The 23,991-nt window shown below is 49.5% G+C and overlaps 5 protein-coding genes across 5 annotated transcripts; 2 read left to right on the top strand and 3 right to left on the bottom strand.

Annotated features, from left to right (window-relative positions):
- The first annotated feature begins 4,489 nt into the window (after positions 1–4,489).
- Positions 4,490–6,674, top strand: F4807DRAFT_110609 (Ran1-like protein kinase). The gene is made up of 2 exons (XM_047992755.1): positions 4,490–5,307; positions 5,373–6,674. The coding sequence occupies exons 1-2, from the start codon at positions 4,620–4,622 to the stop codon at positions 6,197–6,199; spliced, it is 1,515 nt and encodes a 504-aa protein (XP_047853631.1). The 5' UTR covers positions 4,490–4,619; the 3' UTR covers positions 6,200–6,674.
- A 6,350-nt stretch (positions 6,675–13,024) lies between these two features.
- On the bottom strand, positions 13,025–14,183 carry F4807DRAFT_110418 (uncharacterized protein). The gene has a single exon (XM_047992753.1). It carries the CDS (start codon positions 13,914–13,916, stop codon positions 13,236–13,238), a length of 681 nt encoding a protein of 226 aa, XP_047853630.1. The 5' UTR covers positions 13,917–14,183; the 3' UTR covers positions 13,025–13,235.
- A 1,534-nt stretch (positions 14,184–15,717) lies between these two features.
- Positions 15,718–18,309, bottom strand: F4807DRAFT_110383 (uncharacterized protein). Its single transcript, XM_047992752.1, has 2 exons — positions 18,181–18,309; positions 15,718–18,135 (listed from the first exon to the last, which is right to left on the bottom strand). The coding sequence occupies exon 2, from the start codon at positions 18,010–18,012 to the stop codon at positions 16,066–16,068; it is 1,947 nt and encodes a 648-aa protein (XP_047853629.1). The 5' UTR covers positions 18,013–18,135; positions 18,181–18,309; the 3' UTR covers positions 15,718–16,065.
- Positions 18,143–19,616, top strand: F4807DRAFT_110427 (beta subunit of citrate lyase). Its single transcript, XM_047992754.1, has 2 exons — positions 18,143–18,607; positions 18,658–19,616. Exons 1-2 carry the CDS (start codon positions 18,562–18,564, stop codon positions 19,563–19,565), a joined length of 954 nt encoding a protein of 317 aa, XP_047853628.1. The 5' UTR covers positions 18,143–18,561; the 3' UTR covers positions 19,566–19,616.
- On the bottom strand, positions 19,617–22,909 carry F4807DRAFT_110381 (uncharacterized protein). The gene is made up of 3 exons (XM_047992751.1): positions 21,689–22,909; positions 21,580–21,640; positions 19,617–21,526 (listed from the first exon to the last, which is right to left on the bottom strand). The coding sequence occupies exons 1-3, from the start codon at positions 22,538–22,540 to the stop codon at positions 19,668–19,670; spliced, it is 2,772 nt and encodes a 923-aa protein (XP_047853627.1). The 5' UTR covers positions 22,541–22,909; the 3' UTR covers positions 19,617–19,667.
- Positions 22,910–23,991: the final 1,082 nt, after the last annotated feature.

Here is a 23,991-nt window from a genome sequence, read left to right as displayed (position 1 = left end):
ATACACGGCAAGAGCCGATCGTTCAGACTGGTCACCTATGTTTGCACTTACTTTCCCTTCTTCCTACCCCCAACGTCATGCGTAGTCCTAACTACTGTTTCGTCATACGGCGGGAAAAAATATCCTACTCTGTGTACCAACATGTAGACGAAACTCCGAGCTACGGTTCATCTTCCTGAAAGAGGGCTGACATCGAGTCCTGAAGGTCGATTATCGTGTTGCATGGTATGGCACGAAGTGCGACCGAGTATTACTGTAGGGCGTGCAGTTCCCTGTCAGTATACTGGCTAGCGGCTCCATCGCCAAATGACCACCGCAGGCATTTTTGTTTGAGGCCAAGGGGTCCTGTAAGCTTGGTGGTGTGTGGTTCGTTAGGCTGAGACTCCAGGGACTAGGAAGCAGTGGTCTAAGCGGGTGTGATGGTGTACGGAAGGCCTTTCAGGTCTAGAGGGATTACATAACCAAAGCAAATGACTGGCGATGCCTATCATTCCAATCCCATGTCTCGGGATCGCACTAAGGGCCTGTTGCCCCCAGAGTTGCCCACAGACCATGGAGGCTCGTGGAAAACAGGGTTTGAAACATTATTCGAATATTAGGGCGGTTTTCTGGAAACCATGAACCATGCGACCTACAAATGTCCCAACCATCGTGATAGTCGTATGTAAGGGTGGTAACAAATAGTCTCGACTCATACATAGTAGTGTTTGCCGTCAACCGCAGGATTGGCAGGCTCGTATCTGATTCGCTGCGGCACAAGCAGAGGCATGATCAAGACGGCCGGTTCTAGGCAAGCCATGCCCATCAAGTTCATGCAAAGCTGTGGTGACGTTTGTTGCGGTGAGAATAGGCTGAATCGGGAAAGTGGCATAGCATCGTCCAGATTGGCCGTTGTTGAAAGGGATCAGCCATATGATCGAGACTGTGGCTCGTGGCGGTGAGTTTCAACGCGTAGGCGTGATAATCTCTTTTCTTCCTTCCTACCTTCTCATCCCACGTTCTTACCACACCTTCACCCGACCTCGTTGGTAGTCTACAATGTTAGTCTCATCACCAGCGTCTTTACGAGAAAGCAAAATGAGATCATGCGGTTGTTTAGAAGAAACTAGACGCGTGTAAATGAGGCTGTACATGTCAAGGTGATAACCGATGTCTTGAGAGTTACAGGCTTGTAAGATGAATTCGTATCCGTTCGCTATTGTTGTCTCATGAATATCCGATGACTCTTTGCATCGTGGGAACAATTTGGTTCAAACATCGAAGGACCCACCTGAACCCAGATCCAGTCTATCTGATGCGGTTTTAGGATAATCCGATGTTCCGGGCTCTACCTTCCGGGCTCTACCCTCCTGGCTCTACCTTCCTGGCTAACTCTTTTAGGTAGGTATCTCGAGCAATTAATCCTATTCCATGAACTTTCTGTTGTGGATGTGGTAAGTTCCAAAGATTCTTTTCGTCATTAAAGGCAAACCTATTTTTAACCATTTCTGCATTTTACACATCTTTATTTTTACATTTTTACATGTTTCTATCTTGTTATGTCTCCCTCGCAAGCATGCTTATTGATTACATCCCATACATCAACATCCCGTTTCTTGCAGGACTGCAATGTCAAAATGTTCATTTCAGATTCGAGCACAGGCAGTATCTGACCCATGGTTGGCCCTAATGCCCTGGACCGACAGCCTCATTCTCGGCAAGACATGAGAAGGCGCCGGCCAATCTCATCGAATGAATCCTTCATCCCTTTGCCGTATTACGAGGCTACTGCATGCGGACATGGACGACCACACCAAAGAAATTATTCAATACCACCCACACTGGTTCGGAGATAATCCCTCACTTCAAGCCTACAGCCTCGAAAAGCTGGGGCTCCATTAGATTCATTACCGTCCACACCCTCCAGCTTTTGTTAGCCAATCAGGGCCGACAGAGCCTGGGGGTATCTTCTGTAGACTGTCGGGATGCAGCAAGGAAACTCTTGCGCCATTGGGCACTTTCGTGCATTCGCTGCAATGCGACCAAAGCCCAGGTGCCCTTCGACGAATGCGGTATCATTACCGCTCACTAGTCAGTTTTCTGCAGTTTTCTGCATCTCTGATAATCAGTCGGTCAGTCAGTCGTCAATTTAATGAAACCGCCGGGGAGGAATGGCGAGTGCCCGTCTTCCTTCATTGTCAGTTGCTGGGCACTGCATCACAACGGCCGAAGATTTTTCTTCTCTTTTTTTAAAATGAAAGAAAAATATGCTCAGCGTCGCGCAAGAATGACCGCGCGGGTACAAGCGGCCCCAACTAAATTCCCTAAATGAGATCCTCTTTGCCGCTCAAACTAAAGAGGATGGCTTAGATGTTAGACGTCAGCTCGTTTCTAGCAAACGACTCATCCACAGCGGCAAATTCATATCAAGAAACAATGCAAACCACCTGAACTCACATACCCGCTCGTCTCCTTAGCGATCTCCGGGCATGTGTGTGTAGGTTAGGCGGCAGCATAAACCGGCTATTCCAAAATGGTGATACTTTGCTCAGCATAGCATACCAGACTACTGAACTGCAAGAGTATGAGAATGCTCCGCAATTGGCCCAAAATATGCTAAGACAAATTACAAACAAATAGTGCTATATGTAATGTAGGTGCGAAAAACCACGCCAGTTTGTTTACGTATGTATGTACCTAGGTATGTAGGCGTTTTGCGGGCTCAATCTGCGAGAAACAGAAGGAGGGGAAGAAAACATCAACCTACAAGGCGGAGAATCAGTGCATACGAGACACCTTGACACCCTACATCATACACCATAGCAAAGTGCTAGAGCCTGTGTCAGTCGATATGGGCAGATTCTCAGCTTGTTTCTCCCACGGACCTAGCATAGTAAAAGAGTGCGACAAAACAGAGACACCGATCTTGCAACACGGCAAGCATTGGCCAATGTAGCATTGATCTAGTAATGGAGCACGAGGCAACTCTTGCAACAGAAAGCTTACTGGGCGAATTCCTATTCAGAATACCAAGTCTCGGAGACATCGCCTTACAGCTGAATGATTATGCATTCCCTTTGCAAGAATCTTCGGAGCAAGACGCGGCATAACTTAGTGGTTGCTCAACTGCTTGAGTAGGGCATGGCATAAAGGATGGAGCACGGATCGCCCGTTACCTATCCTCAGAACGTTTCCAAGAGTCGCAACGCTGGCCTTGGCCTAAGAGAAAAGAAAACAAAAAACTACCCACAAACTACTTACGTATGTACGAGGAAGTTTGCCGCAAGCGCATCCCGTCTTGCCTCTCTTCTCTCTTCACGAGCAATGAATCATATATGGTGGATATGGGTGAAGTAGTCATAATCTAAAAAAGGATACAATCTGGATCACCGCTTACTATAGAGACGGTTTTCTTCAAAGTTTGATCAGACGGGAACTGCTTCTTGTTGGCCAAATCAAGGATCTTGCCAACCGCCCGGCCTCCCAATGGCAAAGAGACAAAGAAAAAAAGTCATGCGAGTCACGGGTCAACGATTTATGACGATTTGCCCGACCAGTAAGAGAAAGGGTGGCCGTACTAACGAGATGAAAAGAGGTGGAGCGTCAGCAGCCTGAACCAGTCTTTCAACTCCCTATGGACAAGAGATCACACGCACGCCCCCCTTCTCTTCGGCTCGGTCTCTGGCTAGCTTGACTGGGATTCTAGGCGTGGTATTAAATATTGGACATGGCTCTTGTTAGGGTGACAGTGGCCCACCCTCGACCGTTGAGTGGACCATTTATTTTCGTGTGTCAGACAATCCTTGTCCTCGTATATTACGACGAGCCACGAAGATCTTGGGTCCTTGTCCAGCCTGGGTTATCCATCCCTCCAGTGGAGCGCCCTAGAAGGCACTGGTCCCATTCCTTGACACCTCCCCTTGCTCCCTTCTCCTTGTAGACTTGTACCGCTCCACTCTCGCCAGGCCGCCTTCACAGCTACGCTAGCGCGCCGAATTTCAAGAATAGCGCATGTGTGGGAAGAAGTGTGGAAGTGGGAGTGGCACCAGTAGGTCAGACATGGGATATGAGCTGGCTATTGATCACTGTGGACTGTGTGTACATAGCAGAAGAGTCAAGCCTAGGGTGGTCGGGGCTTTCTTCTTGAGCCACTCCAAACACGCAAAAAGAACAAGGCCCTTGGCGAACGGCTTGTTATCTCCAATATCTACATCAACCTCCCAGCTTGCACCTTGCTTGAACCTCACATCATTCATTACCTCCATTCATTGCAGAAGACATCCGCCTTTCTACCTTACCACTAGCCCTTTCGAACCTCGACATCGTCGCCATTACCGTCGCCATCAACACTCCCTCAACCTACACGACTTTGGCCATTGACACCCGGCCCATCGTACGGCGACTATCATCCCAATTCTATGGCCCGTTGACTCGACGCCATATACTTAGACGACCCAGGAAGAGAATATATTACAACTCCAGGACTTACCGTGGATTTTCTCCCAGGACTTTGCAATTTGGTTTTAAGGACGCTGTCCCCGTAGAGAAGGCCGTTTTTCTCATTCCTTTCCTTATCTGTTACTCTTAGATCCAGTTCCGGCATTTTTACCAGGAAAAGACCCCGTAATCTGTCGCATACGATGCATAATGTGGCAGCGTACGGATATCCCACGCCTCCGGCATCACCGTCTTACGACAACACGAAATGCACCTTTCAACAACCACCTCTCCCAGTCCCACCAGTTTGCCAACCTCGATACACCCCAGTTGCCCCAGAGGCAAGATTAGGAAAGTTCCTTGGAGAAAGCCTACAGTTAATAGGAATAATTGGAACCGGTGCCTATGGCGTGGTCTACCTCGCAGTCGACGTCAAGACAGGAATCCGATATGCAGTAAAGACGCTCAGCAAGTTTAACGCAGACGGCTCTCCTTTGGATCGACGACAAATCGCCTTTCAGCATCGAGAATTACGTTTACATTATCTAGCTTCAGCACACCCCAACGTTGTTTCCATGCACAAGATCGTTGACGACCCGGATTGCATATATGTTGTCCTGGAATACTGCCCGGAAGGTGACCTGTTCCTCAACATCACGGAAAGAGGACAATATGTGGGTAAGGATGAATTAGCCAAGAGCGTGTTCCTTCAAATCCTGGACGCCGTTGAGCATTGCCATAACCTGGGCATCTACCACCGCGACCTCAAGCCGGAGAACATTTTAGTTTCGAACCGGGGAGACACGGTGAAGCTGGCAGATTTTGGCTTAGCGACCTCATCTGATCGGTCCGAAGACTACGGTTGCGGATCGACCTTTTACATGTCACCAGGTAGGACTTCATCGGGATCCTCAACTCTGGAGGGTATACTAACTAGTGTTTCTTCACTTCTACAGAATGCCTGGATCCGTCATCCCGAAGGCCATTTTACTACTGCGCCCCGAATGATGTATGGAGCCTTGGTGTTATCCTGGTGAACTTGACCTGTGGCCGTAACCCATGGAAGCAAGCCTCTTTTGAAGATTCCACATACCGCGCCTTCACCAGGAGTCAGGATTTCCTACGGACCATCTTGCCATTATCGGATGAACTCAACAGTATCTTAGGACGGATCTTTACCCGCAACCCTGATCACAGAATTACGTTACCAGAACTTCGGAACAGCATCCTCGCTTGTTCCAAATTTACGATTACCCCTACGGCGACTCCTCAGGTCCTGCCGACCCCGCCCACTTCGCCTGGGCCTATCGAATACGTTGATTGCGAAGACGCGATTATCGAGGACTTGGCATATGACGCACCACAATCACCCGCCGCCTCCTCCACGACAGACTCCGACATGGAGTCCACATGTTCATCCGACGATGGATCCTTGACTTCTAGTGTTTCGACCATCGACGACCTGGACGAGGACGACTTTGTCATCACAGACGATGAAATCCCTCCCGCTCAGGAACCACTTATGTATGATTCCGAGGAACCCAAAGTTATGTTTCCACAGGAATTTGTGCCGCAGTACTCCGGACCTACTGTTGAGCCTTGCCAGCCTTGCCAACCCTGCGCAGTTCAAGTTCCTGTGCAGGCCAGTTGCGCACCAACCAAATTCGCCTTCCCATACTTCTGGGAAGTTGTGAATAGGTACACCCAACCCGCACCCATACATCATTCTATTCCCTTTCACACACAGGTTCCTCTTTTCTCCAACTTCCAGGGCTGCTATTAGCTTCACTGATTCATGCGTAACTGTACTCCCTATCCTGGGGGCGCCTTTACCCAAGGTCGCGTTGCTTCTATTGCCATGTTTCTGGAATAAGTTAAGGTCACGAGTATCATGCCACGGACAGCCCGGCCACGGGTCAGGACCCCAAAAAAACCACCAAGGATTTACTTCGACAAAAATATTTCAACTTGATATTACGTTATAATGCACAAAATTCCATTGGATCCTACAGGAACATAAACCGGAAATCTATACCCAAAAACGGAGCCTAAAAAGTCGCGTGCGTATGCGACACAAAATATTGGTGCTAGATTCCCTTCAAACCTGTACTTACTTCGACATCATGTCTTTTCTTTGTTTTTAATCAGCGTGGAGTTGGTGGATGATTTGTGAGATGAGGAAACCCCTAAAGACCACGGAATCAAGGAGCCCATATCTGGTTACAATCCGGGACTGAATAGGAAAGCATTGTTAAACGGCGCAGGGACATACAACTGGAAAGTGTTCAACGCTGGGAGGCTATATTTGCAACACATTTGTTATCTTCTAATCTGTCATTTTGCACGGGATGCATTTTACAAGGGGGGATGGATGTCTGATACTATCGCTTGGATGATACCAACGTTTTTTCTTGGATATACGGGATATTCGGGTCTCGATTTCGGAGAACCACTGGGAAAAAGTTCATCGAGGCCGGTTTTACGGTTGGGAGATGGGATTTGAATAGACCAGAGAAAAAGGGCCAATAACCCTGCCGCGCTTCAACGACATCCGTTGGCGCAACATTATACGTTCTACCTATGGACACCGATACCAAGCTACGGTGATCCTCATGGGAGCTATCAGGAAGACGAAAACGTCGATAGGCTCGCCAAAATCCAATACGATGTTTTTGCGAGCAGTCGCAATAACCACAAATAAAAAACTAGTTCAACTCAATTATCGTGCCCAAGATGGTCCCTCGTGATCGATGCTCGAAACATCGCGAGAAGTCTCAAGATGATCTATCTACCCAACGAATTAGTGATGGTCCGTTCATCTCACCACTGCCACGGACTCTTCATGCCCAGTTCATCCCACTAGCAGCATCTGTCCCTCTCATCAGCCTTTCGGAATCTAGCAAAAACACCCTACGATGTTGACGATCATTCAACATACCAACCTCTGCGTCAAGGCTGACGGTTCCAGTATCCTTCCTCCTGATTGGACCAAACCGCGCAACGCCACTCGCCTTACTTTACCAGGGCAGGGCTTGCAAGTGTGCATCGACTTGCATATTGCTCTGTTCTCATAATCACATTTCTGCCGTCCATGCAACGCAAGCTTGCATTAGCTCCTCCGGCCGTCCCAAGGCCGAGCCAAGAAATGGCCTCCAGACTAGGTACGTAGTTCTCTCCCCTTTTTTTCCTTAGTACTATAGACATTTCCCTATTTTCTAATCACTTTTATCTTTCACCTCTCGCTTCGGCTTCTTCCTCTGGCCGGAACCCTCGCTATGAAAATGCGCTTGCGAAATTACGATTTGGCCAGGGGTTAAAAAATAAATAAATGAAAAAAAAAGGCCTCAGACTAAACTACAAATGAAAGAACGAGGCGTCATGTCTTGGCGAACCGATGGGCTGCCTAAACCCGCGCTCGAGGCTTGATTGGATAGGTACCTTTTCCCCATCCATCGCTGCTACTACGTAGAATGGTATGGTACGGTACTGTCTGAGATGGAGGTCTGGGTTCGGACTCGTGGACGATGGGACGTTTCCCCATTTGGGCGCAAAAGAAGAGCAAAGCCAGGCGCAGATCCTTGGTACCTTTGAAATTGTCACGATATGGGGCAGGTCGAAAGCGAGCAGTCATATCACGCTACATACCTACATACATACATACGTACTCGTACATACACATGTAGGTATTCACAGTTCATCTAACGACCCTACTGCACGGTAATACTCTTATGTACATACGTACCTAGTAGTAAATGGGAAAAAAGGGCAACCCAGCCTTGCTAGATCGCATGTTTATGCGCGCGTAATGTCAGGACTTGCAGTAGTTCGAGGCGTTCTCCTTCTAACAATATAGTAGAATATTTCGATAATCCTTCCCGTCGTAGCACTGAAGCAGCATACGCAGTAAAGAAGGTCGTACATAATAATCATTATTTCCCTTATGTCGCATCGACTCTTACCTAGTGCGCTCCCGGCGCGTTGGTGTGGGTGGGAAAAGGGAAAGGATGGCCTATAGCACTGCATGACAGCGGTTTTCTATGGTTCTGTATGCGTATATTCTTTTTTATTTTATGTTTTTTTCCTTGATTATTATTCTTCTTCGCACACCTCCCTTTTCTAACTCCCCCCTATCGGGCGAATCAGCTTCGACGCGGGCGCGTGCCCCCTAGTCCGTAGCTGCGCATGCAGGTAGATGGTTTAGGTATGGCAAATGGGTCTGCCACCCCTTGCGTTCCGCGTGGTGATTGGAGCGATGGCCACAGGTTCACTAGCACATGGCGGTGAAAGGTCTTCTATGCGACTGCTCTGTCTTTCACATCTTGCGCTGGATTCCGCCTCCCGGCTCAATCTGTTTGGGCTTCTGGCCTAGATTCGATCCCGAGGCTTTCATCGTGACGACCGACCCACTTCTCCGTGGCGGCGTGGTTCGTTCGTCCGGCGATATTGGGAAAGGGAAGAAAAAAAAAGGTTCGATGGGAACATGAACGGAGATTGGATCAGATGGTTTAAAGAGGGCTGCTTACGATCACCGTTACAATGCCGCTTGCTTCCGAGTGGAGAGGCATATTCATTTCTTACAGAGAATGCTACTGAAGAGTCGATATTATGGAGTTGCATGCGCGTAGATTTCTTTCGGTTCGCATAGCGCAGGCACCAGAGGGCTGCTGCTGCTATGCATCGTACATAGCTGTCATCTTGCCATCTTTTTTATTGCCAAGGGATACATACACAAGCCGCCATTCGTCGACTTCGCCGTCGCGGATCCATATCGGACGTTGGTTCGATCGCTACGTGTGAGTCGCCGCTCCGCAACATAGTATCCGTGCCTGACTAGTCCGCTATTTCGAAGGCGGTGGATCAAAGACGAGGAAAAGGGCATCCGAAAATACGTTACAAGCAAATCGGAGCGATACGCCAGCTTAATCTCTACCCAGGTCGCTAGACCCGCGGTTCGATGAAGGCATCGTCAACCCAAAAAAGGTGGCACGCAGCCTCCACAGAGCCCGCTGTCACTCTGAATCGTACAGCAGCTATGGTACAGTTCCAAGGTTAGATTCTAGCTACCCTAGTAGTTCGATAGAAGCTTGGGCGCTGAGTGCTAGGGAGCTAGGAGCTAGGATAGCTAGAAGCGAAAGGTCTCGCGCCCACATGTGTGGGGGAAGAGGGCGTGCGTACGAAGTTGACGTGGTCCCGTTCGATAAAGGGGGAATATTCTTTTTTTTCTCCTTCCTATGTAGACCCGAAATAATAAGATTGGGGCGGTGCAATCGCTTTCGATCTATGATCATCTCGCCGCGCTACTCATTGGTTCGTTCGTCCCCCCACAATTACCGTCTCCCCCTAGCTCCTCCAAGGCTCCTCCCATAGTCTACGTAGTCGAGTCGAGTCGTGGCACCTGATCCTGCTCAACTGCGTGTCATCTCGATTCCTTTCCACGCTGGGAAAGTCAGGCACGCTAAAAGGGGATATGGGCGCGGGTTGCTACCCGTCTCTGGGGCGAAATCTTCTGGAGAGCGAATCCTTTAGGGTCACGAATTATCTCTTGGCGTCCCGATGGAGCCATCTTCGATACATATCAAACCCTCGTCAGGGTCAGGTGCCTGATCGAAGCCTTCCTCTGATTTCTTAGAATTGTTCGCTTAGGAAAGTAAGGCTCCTAATCTCCACTGACCGTCTTGTTCGGATCGTATAGGCAGGCAAGAGGAACGTCCCTGAACAAGCGACCCAGCATAGCATATGGACCCTAATATTGATTGCGTGTCTTCCTACATGCGGTGTCTATCTTCGCGGTCACCTCTGCCTGAATAGAATCCAATCCTGTCTATGTCGTGCACACATGCCTAGGCAAGATCATTACAGAGAGGCAATTCTCTCTGGCCTCATTGGATTTCCAAATAGTCCTGGCAGTCCTGGGCAGATCTGCAGTATAGTAAGCAGAAGCCCTTCAGGGACGTTCCACAGCGTCTACATAGTACCTTACCGTCGTAATATTGTCTCAGCACATTCATGCGGTCAACCTACGGCAAATGAACAGACGAACGACAGGCGGGCGGGAGAAGTACCGCAACCCTCCCCATCTTTCTTACAACGCAGCGGACATTAGGTCGCGTGTGTTTCCGCTCCCTTGCCGATGCGGAGGCGGTGGAGAGGCTGGGCGGAGCCGAGGACACGGACAGGATCATCGTGTCTCGATATTATTAGCGACGCGAGGTATAGTACTACTATTATAACCATGCCGGATCACCCAAAACGCCAATAGTAGGGTTTGCTGTCGAGAACACGAGGGTATTTGCGGCTCCGTGTGGACTGTTTTGTTTCGGCATATTTTAGCCAGTCCCGTAGCTCGCATTACGAGCTGATGCTGGTCCTGATCCAGCAGCTGTTTCGTGTCAGGCAACGTTCGACGGTCTGAGCTTTCTTCTACAGGGCATTGTCAATCCAGGGCTGCCGAGGCAAAAGATGTGTTGTTGTTGTCGTAGTGAGTGAGACCGAGGGCTGCGACTGTACGCCGGTCTGAGCTTTTCACAATTCACCAACCATCTGGCACTATCTGAATCCAGCCGACACTGGTGGGTGAGACAATGTTGACATTTTGATATCACCATCTCAGCCTGCTGGTTACGCGTGTCAGGCTTCGCGAAACTTACCATGGTGTGTAGTATGCGCTGAGGCTGAGTGTCTTACAGTAGATAATGGACGATCGGGTAAGCTTGGGCGGTGGCAGCCAACAGGGAACGATATCCTGCCTCAAATTAGGTTGGTCCCAGTAATCAATCGCCCGAGGCTGTTGTCGAGCCACGTAAGTAATATCGATGTTCCCTTAAGGGTCAGCAGCTGCCAATTCGCAACATCCGTCCCTATCACCGTGGCGTCCGGCATAACCCTGCCTCTTCCCTTCGTCGTCTACGGCTTCTTTTCACGTTTTACCCCCATAATGTGAGACCAATATGTCTGTGATGACGAGAGATAGGCGCAACAGTAACGAGGACAACGTGATATTTTGGGTACCGCATTGCTTTTTCCGCCTTTCGACTAGAAAATTCGCGCTCGAACGTGGCCCCCTCAGGGTTCGTCCCATTCCCTGGCGCCGCGAAAGATGGTGACGCCCGAGTACCACATCGTCAGAGTCAGGTAAGGCTAAAATTATTGATTTTCGTCTGGTGTCTCTTGAGCTAGGCAGACACGGAGGGAAAACCTGCCTACCACGTGCAAGACACGCTGAAAAGTCAGCGTGGGTGTCTTACCATACCTACCGATCTGTCGAATGTGCCGGTCTTCGTACGCCACCAACACTAGACAGGCGATCGACGATGTTGTGTTTCTCCTTTTTTCGCGCAGGCGGCTTCACAGGGAACGAGGCTAGAGTAACCAACCATTCTCTAGCGCCCTAAGGGCGCCGGTATAGCCGCGTATTGAATAACAACTCATTAGATTGCGCAGAGATCGACAACCGGCACTTGCTATTGGGCATTTAGATCGCATCTAGATTCGTCCCTGAGATCGGTCCTGTAAGTCTCAAGTGGGACCTTCGGTGATCATTCTGGCCCCGTTATCCTCCACTGGGCGAGCTATTATTGAAGCATTGCGAGCACCAACGACGCCATTCGGAGATTTCATTTCTAGCTCTTACCCGAGGTCTCATTTCCTATGTCCACTGACTAGCATTGCAGAGCTATCCACCTAGCTGTCGTGTATATATGATATTTTCGGTCATCGGTATATGGAAATAGGGGGCGCCAGCATATGACAATAACGGCTATTAAAGTTGATAGGTGAAGGCTTATGGTTATACCCGAGGTTTAGGCCCAAGTTTGATTCAGTGACCGTATGAGCGACGAGTTACGTGGTCAGGACGATTTTTGGTTCCTGCAAACTCCAGGCTGCAGCATAAGATAGTTTTTCAGCTGAGTTCACCGTAGCTATTACGTTATCATATCCTATAGAACCTAAAGTCTAACCGCCTCCTTTTAGTTAATAGGTGCTAGATATACTAACTAGAAGGTTTAGCGTAAGTCCCTTCGAGCAGATAGATCTTCGCTACCTTGATGCCCTTACTCTAGTTGATAATCTTAAGATCCGTTGGGATCAGTAATCGCTGTTATATTCAATTTGAGTTTAGGGCTGAACTTCTAGAAAACTTCTAGCTTCAACTATGGTTCTTTTACCTAAGCCATACGCTGCCCTATCCGCAACTGACTCACGCTATCGTGGAGACAATGAAGAGAGTCGCCGAGTTCTATCCGTTAAAAGTTCTCGTCTGACTTTCACCGCTGTTATATCCGATGGAAAAACCCTTAGCTTCCTAATCGCGGAAACATTGCGTCGCCTGTGGCTAGCTGAAGACGGAGATAGCTGGAGAAGTCTCGCTCGACTTGTCTTAGTCAAGGACAGCTGGTGAAGACTTAAGCACCGAATCATGAGCATGAAGCTACTAGTAGCCCTATAGGTAATATTTTCGTATAAGATTACGACTCAGCACTCGAGTGGTTCAAGATCAGCAGCGACCTCCTACTATAGCTTAACATACCTAAGCTGAACATAGCTTCACGAGCTTCCTCGGTCGGCAGGTGGCATCGGAACGAAAATAGATCCATAATAATAAAAAACTAGTAGCAAACTACTACAACAACCTAGGTAATTAGATCTGAGAGCGACTAAAGGAATAGCTGAGAAACCCGGATATCACTAGCGCCCTTTTCGCTCCTTTTTTTACCATGTCTTTTCGTGCAAGGAAATTCCCTCCTCCGATACCATGACCAGTACTATTCTAGGTAGTCACCTCTAGCAATCGACATCTGCGGCGAGCGCCGCCAGCCGGCCTAATTGCTGACCTCGATGGGCCCGCCCGGCACCACGGGGTCGGGGGTCATCGGGCCACCGGGAATGCCCGGGGCGGGAAAGAAGGGGCCGCCGGGGATAAACCCGTCGCCGAAAGGCACGTCGCGCTTGCCGGGCACGAATGTCGTCGTAGTACCGTCCGGCGACTGCACAATCGTAATGCCGTATTTAGTCAGCAGTTCGTCCTTGATAGCGGCGATGCGCTTGGCTATGGGCTTCGGCGGGTGCTCTCCGAACCCGTGGAGCAGCGTCTCGTACTCGAGCTCCAGGGCCGTGATGTGCGCCTTCACGGGATCGGTGCTCCCGTCCCCGATCCCGATCGTGTCCTGACGCTTCTTCTTGTCCGAGGGTTCGAGGCCGCCTGTGATGGGCGGTAGAATCACCGTGTCTTGACGTTTCTTATCTGATGGTTCGAGACCACCCGTAATAGGGGGTAGGATCACGACGTCCTGGCGCTTCTTGTCCGAGGGCTCGAGACCCCCGGTGATGGGCGGCAGGAGGGTGAAGGCTGGCGGTGGCGGCTGGCTACCTGATCCGGGGAACCATGTGCCCGGGTTGGTCCACTCAAACTGCCGTCTCTCCACCGTCTTCGTCGGTTCGGAGATGGGAGCTGCGGAGGCCAGAGCCGCGAGGGCTAGGGCTGTGAGGCCAGCTCGATGCATGGCAGATGGAACTTGGCTTGGCAAATGTTAGGATAATAACTAGGCAGTACCCAGATTTTGGGTTATGCGTATTGTAGACAATTAAGGAAGTTTGTAATCTTGTCGTCGGTCTGCTCTCAATATGGGCCTTGATCGTCGCCCAGCGTCACCCACATTTATATAAACTCTTAAGCCATCCCGTCACCACGAATTCCCCTCCGCAACAGATAAGAAGAGTCTAGCTGCGCTTGAGAATTATGGTCGAATTCATTTATTATTAATATCGCTATATTGTCCTTGCGACTCGGCTGGGCCTCAGATAACACAATATACCCGGGGGGTTAGGAGACTTTAACCGGATCGAGTCCTTCCCTCGCAACAGACCACCTGCGAACCACGGGTGGCAAGACATCTGGCAAGTTTTCGTCTTCTTTCGATCTGCCTTTGCCGGTCATCCGCTTATCTAATTAAAAGCGGTATGCTGTGGGAAGAAGACGGAGACATGAGACGACATTTCTTGTGACTGCTGCGTAGATAACCGCCACCGGGAAGGGTAATGCCTATCGTAAGATATAATCAGCCGCTTAAAAGTATCCCACGAATCCCAGGGGGGGAAATAGTTCCAATGACGATAGCGTTCATCGACAAGTATCATCTACAGCCCAAGGTTCTCTATTTTTGGAATCTCAAACTTCTAGAGCGCGCCCTAGTCCAGAGTTTGGATGATTTCGCTTACTCGGAGTCGTCCATCAAGTAATATATAGTCTTGACCCAAGCTGTCGTGCCCTGCAGTGACATATTGCGTTGGCTTCGAGATAATCCTCGTTATGTGATGAGTATCACTGAAATATCATCACACCTCCGGCTTCATGCAGGGGCTCAGCATGACTGACGTGCCCGGCAATCTGGGCAGGTCTAAGACCCGGCGATTGAAAGGCAATACCTGGCGTCTAGAAAGGGGTCGGGAGGCTGGCCGTTCCAGACTGACCTGATAGAAAAAGTCCAAGGGAAAGTTGCGCTCTGCAGCCGAGGTCACGCCATAAAAGTGGTTGTTGGTATCAAGGGCTTTTCGCCGTATCTGGGTTTAGAGCTAGTGGTTCATCTGGAATATTCTGCACCGGGAAAATACAGTACTCCAGAAATAGACCCAGCGTGACATCGTCAGATTTTAGGGACCAAACTTCTCTGAAAGTAAAAGCTTAACCGTTCAAAGGCCGTTTCCACAAGCAGATAATTGATTGAGGTGCCTCTCCCTATTCAAGAGAGGTGCTACATGGATGTTAAGTGACGCAACTTCTAAGCTATGAAGTTGACGACATGCGGAGAGCCGCATCCAATGACCGTGGGATGAATATGACATGGTGGGATTAAATCCTTCACTCATTGTCCCAGGAACACGGAGGCCGCCATTGAGGAGTTAGGTGACATTTCATCGAATGTTGTCCTCCGAGTCTAGAGCGTTACTATCGCAATTTCAACGGATACTTCTCGTGATGTTCCTGAATCTATAGTGAAACTCGTCATAAGCTTGACATTGGGCGTGACGTTACGAAACTATGCACATATCTCCCGACTATGAAAATGAAGAGACAGACCTGGATTGTATCATGTGCTATCCGGCTGGGGAACGGAGCTTGGCTGGATTGAGATACCCCATTTCGGAGACGTCTTGGGACTTATTGGACGGTGGATAGTATCTTGCTGGGGATATTTTCTTAAATCCCCGGAAAGAAACGCCGATTTATGGCCTGGCAAGGAGGATCGGACAGCATAATAGGTTGCTCATACGACCCTTTACATCTTTCGAGTCGCAACATCACTAATATTATCGAAGCGCTGACGAAGGGAATGAATTTATCCGTCCTAATGTTCTGCTTATTTCGACGCGCTTGTTGTCCCCTGGTATTCGTATGTTCCACCACAACCAGTTATCGCCAGGACTACCAGTGTTAGAAATCCTTCACGATATGTTCACCTATTAGTTTACCATCAAGTCGTTTATGTAGAGACCCTTCGTTATCCCCGATTCGGTGTCCTGATCCTCGCCGCAGATGACCAACAGCTAGTAACTGTCTTCGTTCTCGTAGAATCGCGTCGAAGTCCTGTGCCATAATTGCCATTACCTAACTCCCGACACAGACATACGAACTGTCAGCAAAAGTATCCGCTACTAAGAAGACGTCGAGAGCGGAAAGCTGTGCCAATCGTCCCACCAATCGCTTCCTTCCCACCGCTCCGGCCATAGCCGCCTAAAGACCGATTCCAGCTCGACTGGATCAGCTCTGGGTATTTCTGAAAATATCCGCTTGAATTGGTCGTGAATGCCCTCCTCCTCTTCCCTATCTTTTTTATCAAATTCCCTGGCGAGCAGCACATGACGTGAATCGTCTCGCAGGCTACGATCGACTTGCCATGAACCACAGAGCGGGATACCGTATTTTCCTAAATAACGGAACTTGTGACCCAAGCAAAAGTCCGGGCTGGGCTCGTATCTTATCTTCAGTTTCTCTAGCATGACGAAGCTATGGCTTTCCTTTACCATGGATACGGTTTCAAAAATAGATCGAGCAAGAGTGCCGTCCATAGCACTGTTGATAAAAACATCCCGTATATGGCCCTTCAGATAACCGGACCCGGGAAATCGTTCTCGGTCAAAATCATCAAAATCAGACGTGGGTGGTAGTATATCTCCATAATTATGAAACGGAAATGGCGCACACATCTTTAAGGCGAGTTTCTTCAGTTTAGGGAAAGTACCGAGTTCTCTGTAGAGAGCCGTCTCGTTTGCGTCTCCCTTGGTGCGGCAGACTGCCATTTTGAGGCTTTCAAGGAAAGGACATCGCTCTCGGATGTTAGTGACATCCTGTATTGAAAGATATTCGTCCTTGCATGACCACAATGTAAGAGCTCGTAACTTAGAGCTCAATTTTGTGCTTATGTCAATAATGCTTGTCCATCCGATAATCTCAAGAGTATGCAGTCCCCGTAAGTTGCCAATCAAGTCTTCTACCAATCGGCAATACCGAACCAAGTTCTCAATATAAAAACCCCCAGGTTCGCTCAAAGTGAGAACTAGTGTTTCTAGAGACTGAAAGTTATGAGAGCCATTTACTAGATTGCTGAGAGCATTTTCATCGATCATACTGTTAATTCTGAGGGTTCGCAACACAGTGAAGTCTGTGTGCATGCTCCAGTCTGCTAGGACGTGTTCTGTGACTATAGAAGGTTCATCGATATGTCCCCATAGCTGCAGGCATGACAGCGACCCTAATATTCTAGGACATGCTTTGAATATAGGTAGATCCCTCCAATGTGGAAGGAAAGAGGAGTGTTCCTGGTCTTGCTTCCAGACCCGGATTTTACTTCGGAATAGGTGTACCTCCTTCAGGTTAGGGGCTAGCCCCGTAACTAGACGTAATACTGCCCCGACGTGATGTGATGGTAGGCTATTATAAGTGTAATCTACCGCCATACTGATGCTATAAAGGCATGGCGATGTGGCAATCAGAAACTCGTGGGGGTCCGCGATAGGGGGGTCAGGGAGAATGCTGCGTAGGCGGAAATTGTCAATGTGAAGCCTACACTCAGGCCGATGCTGGTGTAGAGCTTGCAGCAGACAAGGTGGGAACTGTCCAGGGCATTGATATATAAGATCCGTCAAGGCAGGTAATTGCTGAATTAGGCCGACTAACGGTAGCCATCTATCATCGGCTTCGTATACTCTTGTTACCGGAGACTTGTCAATTAGGTAGACACTTGGCTGAGGGTTATTGAAACGACCTTCCAAATCAACCACAGGCACAGGCGTCGGGAAATCTGGGGACACGGCACGATTCGGACAGTCTACGCCCGGACCATAGATCACCAAGCGACGGACACTCCCGAAAACACCTAGACGGTGCAAGCTCTTAAGGTGCTCTTGGACAGTTGTGATTAGGTCCACTGGCTCGGCCGCGAAGATCCAGATAGTGTGGGAGAGGAAGGCGGCGGCGATGGTATAACAGGTCCTATTAGACCTTGCAAAATTGAGCAAACTTGGTGGATGGGTGTGACAAAGAATATTGCAGATTTGTGAAATGAGCTCTGTTGGAAGGTTGGTTAATGTAAACGAATCCATGCTCTTTCGTTCTCTTGTTGAAGTTATTTTCCAACTTGGTGTTTAGGGAACTGCAAACTCTGGTCTGTCCTAAAAAATATAGACAATGTACTAATGTCGAGATTTATAGGCAAATTAAATCAACTGCAAGAGGTTAGTTGAATATAATAAAAGACCAGTAGGCCTCACCTCAGAGTTGAAGCTGTCCACGGGATTTAGGTAAGGAGCTGTGACCGGAAATTCTTGTAGCAAAGGATTTTATGTCTTGTTCTGGGATTTGATTCAAGTATAGAACATTGCTAGATTCTATATAAGATGAAACTATTGAATCTCAACAATCGTATAACTCCCCAAGTTGTGTGAAGTTTAAGGAAGGTTGGAAGTGATCGTGTTGATAAACGACAAACGGTGGGTGTGGCGTGCACCACCCCTGGACGAGACCCACAAAACAGCATGGCCCCAGAAAAGCAATTGCCCCCCGATGACGTCGCTGTGTGAGCTAAAGCTATCACGAAAGACCTCCTACTTCTAAAAGTCAGGTAGGTCAACGAGTTCGCCAATGCCCTCACAATGGCGGCGCAATCAAGCTCAGTCCTCCGCCGGGCTCTTCTCTATGGCAAGTGACCATTAAAACCACCTCCACCCACGCTCTAACCAACACCACAGTCCCGGCATCCTCCCCCCGCATGCTGACCAAGTCCCTCGGCCTAACCAGCGACAACATAACCTACGACCTCGAAGACTCCGTCACCCCGTCCGCCAAACCCGAAGCCCGCGCCCAGCTACGCGCGCACCTCCTCGCCTCTCCCACGCGACCGCCCACTGTCTCCGAGCTCGCCATCCGCGTGAACCCCGTCTCGTCACCGTACATCGACGCGGACCTCACCTCTCTCGCCCCTTTGCCGAACATCGACGCCGTCGTCGTGCCCAAGGTAAACAGCGCCTCCGACCTGCAATACATAAGCCAAGCGCTCTCGCACCACGCGCGTTCCCCGCAACGCGAGCCGCCCAAGATCATCGCGCTGATCGAGTCGGCGCGCGCCGTAATGGACCTGCGATCGATCTGCGCCGCGGCCCCGGGCGCGCTGAGCGGGTTGATATTCGCGGCGGAGGACTTCGCGCTGGACCTGTCCATCACGCGGACGCCGGACCTGAAGGAGTTCCTGTACGCGCGGTCCGCGATCGTGACGGCGGCGCGGGCGGCGGGGTTGCCGAGCGTGATTGACCTGGTGTGCACCTCGTACAAAGGGGAGGCGGGACTCGCGCGGCTGGAGGAGGAGTGCCGGGGCGGCAAGGCGATGGGGTTCAATGGCAAGCAGTGCATCCACCCGTCGCAGGTCGAGACGGTGCAGCGGCTGTTTGCGCCGTCGGAGAAGGAGGTCGAGTGGGCCGTTAGGATCACCATTGCGGACGAGAAAGCCGCCGCTGCGGGCAAAGGGGCCTGGACCTTGGACGGGGCTATGATTGACGCCCCTGTTGCCGGCAAGGCGAAGTCGATAGTCGATAAAGCGCAACGATGCGGCATAGATGTGAAGAGCTTACAAGAAAAATGGAAAGACCAGGAGCCCGAATGAATTGGGCATCAATACGATTCGCTCTCATATGCACGCGTGGCTTACAAATCCGCTGTATACCTCTCTGAAAAGACACTTCTATTTCGGTATATGCTACATATCTCAGAATTGGAAGAATTGGTTCGGGCGCCAAAAGTTCGACATCTCAAAATGCTCCTCTTCAAAGTCCTCTAGAGGTTGCGTAACGACGGGGAAAACCCTAGGAACATTAATACCGCTATGAGGATGCTGTGCCTCCAAATAATACTCCCCACCGCCCTGATGGTATATGCTCGAGCTTTCTAAATCAGCACATTGGAGGCGTGAATCTGGGTCTAGATAGGGATACGTATTCTCTCTCTCATTGTCGGCTGAAGGCTTCTGTACAGAGGGTTCTCCATCGAAAGCGTGAAGATCTTGCATCGCTTTCTCTAAACTCAATCCCGGGCTTAAGTTGTCATCATCGTACGAATAGGACTGCTGTTGCGACTCGTTTTCTATCCTAGCAATAAATTCAGCCATACTCTCAGGCTCCTGTGACTTAGTTAGATCCCTTCGACATGAGCTTCCGCTCAAGGTCCTTTCGTATTGATCTACATAGAAGGGCGATTTCATGCTCGGTCTAGAAATAACGCTTTGTGTTTCCGCTGTTCGAGCTGATGGTGTTCTCTGAGGTATCCAGGAAGCTGTATCGAATGATGATAGTGTGCATGCTTTATTCACGGTCGACTCTGACGATGCAGTAATTTGGTCATAATTTTCTGGCGACCCCTGAATATTCTGGGCAGCGTTGTGACTCACTATTTGATGGGTTTGCAGTCTTTCGGTTTCTGGATTAATTAGTGGTACGGTTTGCCTAGAACTAAGAGGCTCAGCCTCCCTTATGTTAGCATGTGGCGATACGACTTGAGTGTTTCTGCCGGGTGGAATTGGGGGTGGTGGCATCACGTCTCGAGAAGTTACTGATAATGGATCGCTCATCTCCTGTGTCCGTATTTCCTGATTTACTTCTGACCCTGCTAAATCTGGGCTTTGGTGAATAGGGACCGCTTTGGCACCTAGCGGATTTGGAGTTTGAACATTTGGTGCTGAGCTACCTTCTACCGGGAAGTCGAGACGTGCATCTCTGGCAATTTTCTGACGGTCAACTTCTGGGGCAATAGAAGATACTGGTGAGTGTGGCACTTCCTGTGATCTAAATGCCGGTGATTCCTCCGTCTCTTGGAACTCGAGTGATGGCCCTAAGCATTTTGTAGGATCCTCAGTCATTATAGCTTGATCTCGATACTTCACCTTCTGGGATCCATTGAGTCCATGACGTGGACTGCGAATGCGGTCTTCTGACTCTACCCGATGAGCGATAGGCACGTGGGCGTTCATTTTCCAATCTCCCGTAGTCCGTTCGGCGAGACGATCGTCGTATAAAGGAATCCCGGTATCACGATATATGCCAGTCGCTATTAGATCTCTCCTAATCCGTTCGGGGGTTGTCGTCCACACTGAACCTGGCACATCTGGGCTTGAACTATTTGCCCGCCTACTAACCTGGGGCGAATGACGGCTGTCAGACCAGGTGAAGTATGTTGTACTTTTGCCCGAGTCCTTTCCACCATCGATACATCCGCGAGTGTTCGGACTGAATGTTTCGGCAGCCTCACCACGAGGCTGAGAGACGTGGACGGGTGCTGAATATAGACAGTGATCCGAAGATGATAAGCTGGATTTTCCTTGGAGACGAGTAGATGAGAATTGATCAGCCTGATAACCCATCCCATGATGATCATTACGGGAACCTGTATCATGAGGTTTTGGCGCCCGATTATTTTTATCAGTCCCATGTGGTAAGAAAAACGATGATACTTCTTCCATCTCCCTGTCTTCTCGTCGTTTCTCCCTCAGGCGAGACTTGGATAATGGTTTTGGTTGAGGGTTTCGCTTCTGATGCTTCAGAAATTGCATCTCAGAGAAGGCTAGGTCCGAAACTATTCACTCTTAGGTTTCAATACCTATAATAGATCCTTGGCAGTCCACTTACTGGGCTGCTTCTTGGATGTTCGTCCGTTCTCGAACAGACCAGGCTTAAGGTGCGGTTGCACCTAAATTTAGGTCAGACCAGCATTAGTCGTACTCAGGAGAGCTCTTACAGTAATACGATCATTCAATACAGCATCGGAAGTGAAGTTATTGACGACGTTCTTACTAGATATCGTAGATTTCCTCTTCTCGGCTTTCTTACGCTTCTTCTTTCGATGTTCTTCGTAGCCACTACCCTCCTTCTCATGATACCGTTTCTTGTTCTTCGTTTCATATTTGTCCTCCCTAGTTTTACGTCTTGGTCTCTTCTCGAAGTTGATCTGTTCGTCCACATGAGACGCGATTGACGGAGTATCTGGAGGCGCTAGACTTGCTTCTCTCGAAGATCTGGCAGGCGGAATATTTTCACGACCCTGTGGGATGGGTCCAGGCCCATAATCAGGAGGCCTAGAGAAATTTCCAAAACCGCTGATGAACGAACTATCGCTGGGAACGATCCGCCTTCGCCTAGACTTCCTTGGATCTCTCATACCCAGGTCCTGAAAGGGGGAAGCCGATTGGGGTAGGCTCTCGGCGGGAAAGCCGTGACGAGGACTCCATTTTTGATCTACACGTCTAGGGTGCTTATTGTATGGAGCTATCGCATTAAGCGGTTTAGATGGATGGTGATTATGCGCGTCTTCTCTCCGATGCCCTTTTGAGTTCCTAGGACAGGAGTGGGGGCTCTGTCTCGCCGTCTGCGCTAGCCAATTCTCGACAATGTCATAGCGGGTGTGTGGTTGCGAGGGCCTATCTAAATTGACTATATCCAAGCTGCTTCTGTGTTGTTTGCGTGGATGTTTCAGGCATAGCCCATCATTGGACACTTGGTAGGATTTACTTTCATCACGCGGCTGGTGATGGCGACGGCGGTGATGCGTAGAGTGACGTGGAGGAGATCGAGAGGCCTCCGAAAAGGTCATCTCGAGATGAAATTGAAACGGCAAACAGCTCCTGAGACGAAGCAAAGCTATAACATCGAAAGGAAAGGCCTACAAATTACAACCTCGGGAGGTTAAGATGTAGGGTTGTAAATCTTGACCCAAGCAGAGGGGGGAGAAAGTCTAAACGAGACGAGATGGAACGTGGGGCTTACAGGGTTAAGTTGCCGGCACACGGTTAGAATATCCCGGCAAGGACCGCGGTAAGGCTTAGTTTAGATCCAGCAAGAGTGATGCTCAGTACTACCATTAATAAGCAGATATACCAAGGAAGGTGGGTTACGTAGAATAGAATTAGTCTACGCAATGTGGGATAGACTAGTAGAGGTAAGAGACACAGATGAAGGTACGTGGCTTCCTGGTCGGGGCCAGCTTGTTACCGATCTTGAACATAGGTTGACACTGATCCATACGGAGGTATAGATGTACATAAAAGGTACCTCCTATCCGGGCTGTCCGGGTACACCTATAGGTACCTACATATATAGGCACCTATGACGTTTGTTGCTCTCAGAAGGTGTCTATAATTAGAGCTGTTGCAACCTCGGCGCTTGCTTTGCCAATGTGTTAGAAGCCACTAATCTGCTTGGATCTCGAAATCTTGGATACTGAAAATAAACAACAGGCACAAATGGGTGGTTGTAAGAGCCGCACACGCTTTCATGTTAGCGGCGTGCTGTGTGCATTGTACAAACCAAGCTTCAATCCCAAGACGTCTGAGAAACCGCGCCAAGAAAGGCCCCTGATGCCCCTGTATGGAAAAATTGGAAGCTGCCCCGAACTTTGGAACTGGAACTTTGGAAGGACCTAATTGGTCCGTGCAATTATGTCCGTCAAGGCAGGGCCTAGGTATCCATGCAACGGCCCAGAGATTTCTTGCAGCACTCGATAAACTTCCTAACCTTCTACAACATCTTAGAATCTCCGTATTCATGGAAGAACCACGTATCGTATTCGGGCTTTGATCGACTTTACCACCGCGGGCTATTAATCCCTCAATCTCTTTCCAACTTGGACTCAAGACGTTTCACCCTTCTCTTACCTATTTGGGCAAGTGTCTACCTAGTTGGAACTAGGCACGCCGTCTACCTTGGGGGTTCCAGCATCAAGGTATAGGGGATATTCGGCGCGTGAGCCGGTCTATTAACAGGTCGCATTCGATGCCTATAACCTTGCGCATCCTCTAGTTACAATGGTTTCCCCAAGAGGGCACTTTGCCATAGGTAGGATTCAATTACTCAATGATCGACTGCGACCTCAACGCTGCATACGACGTCGCATCTCATACGAATGAGCCTTTGGGTCCACGGAACGCATCTTGTATCGAATCTCAGCCAGACTACCTACGCCATCGGGTTTTGACCCGCTTTAGTCTTCACCTGTCACTCGGCATGCACTGTGCTTACCTACCTACCTATATCCATAGGTATCTT

Source organism: Annulohypoxylon truncatum (genome assembly GCF_022578515.1).
Source record: "Annulohypoxylon truncatum strain CBS 140777 unplaced genomic scaffold F4807scaffold_19, whole genome shotgun sequence".
In the NCBI taxonomy this organism is placed as follows: domain Eukaryota; kingdom Fungi; phylum Ascomycota; class Sordariomycetes; order Xylariales; family Hypoxylaceae; genus Annulohypoxylon; species Annulohypoxylon truncatum.
This window is presented reverse-complemented; position numbering and strand designations above follow the sequence as displayed.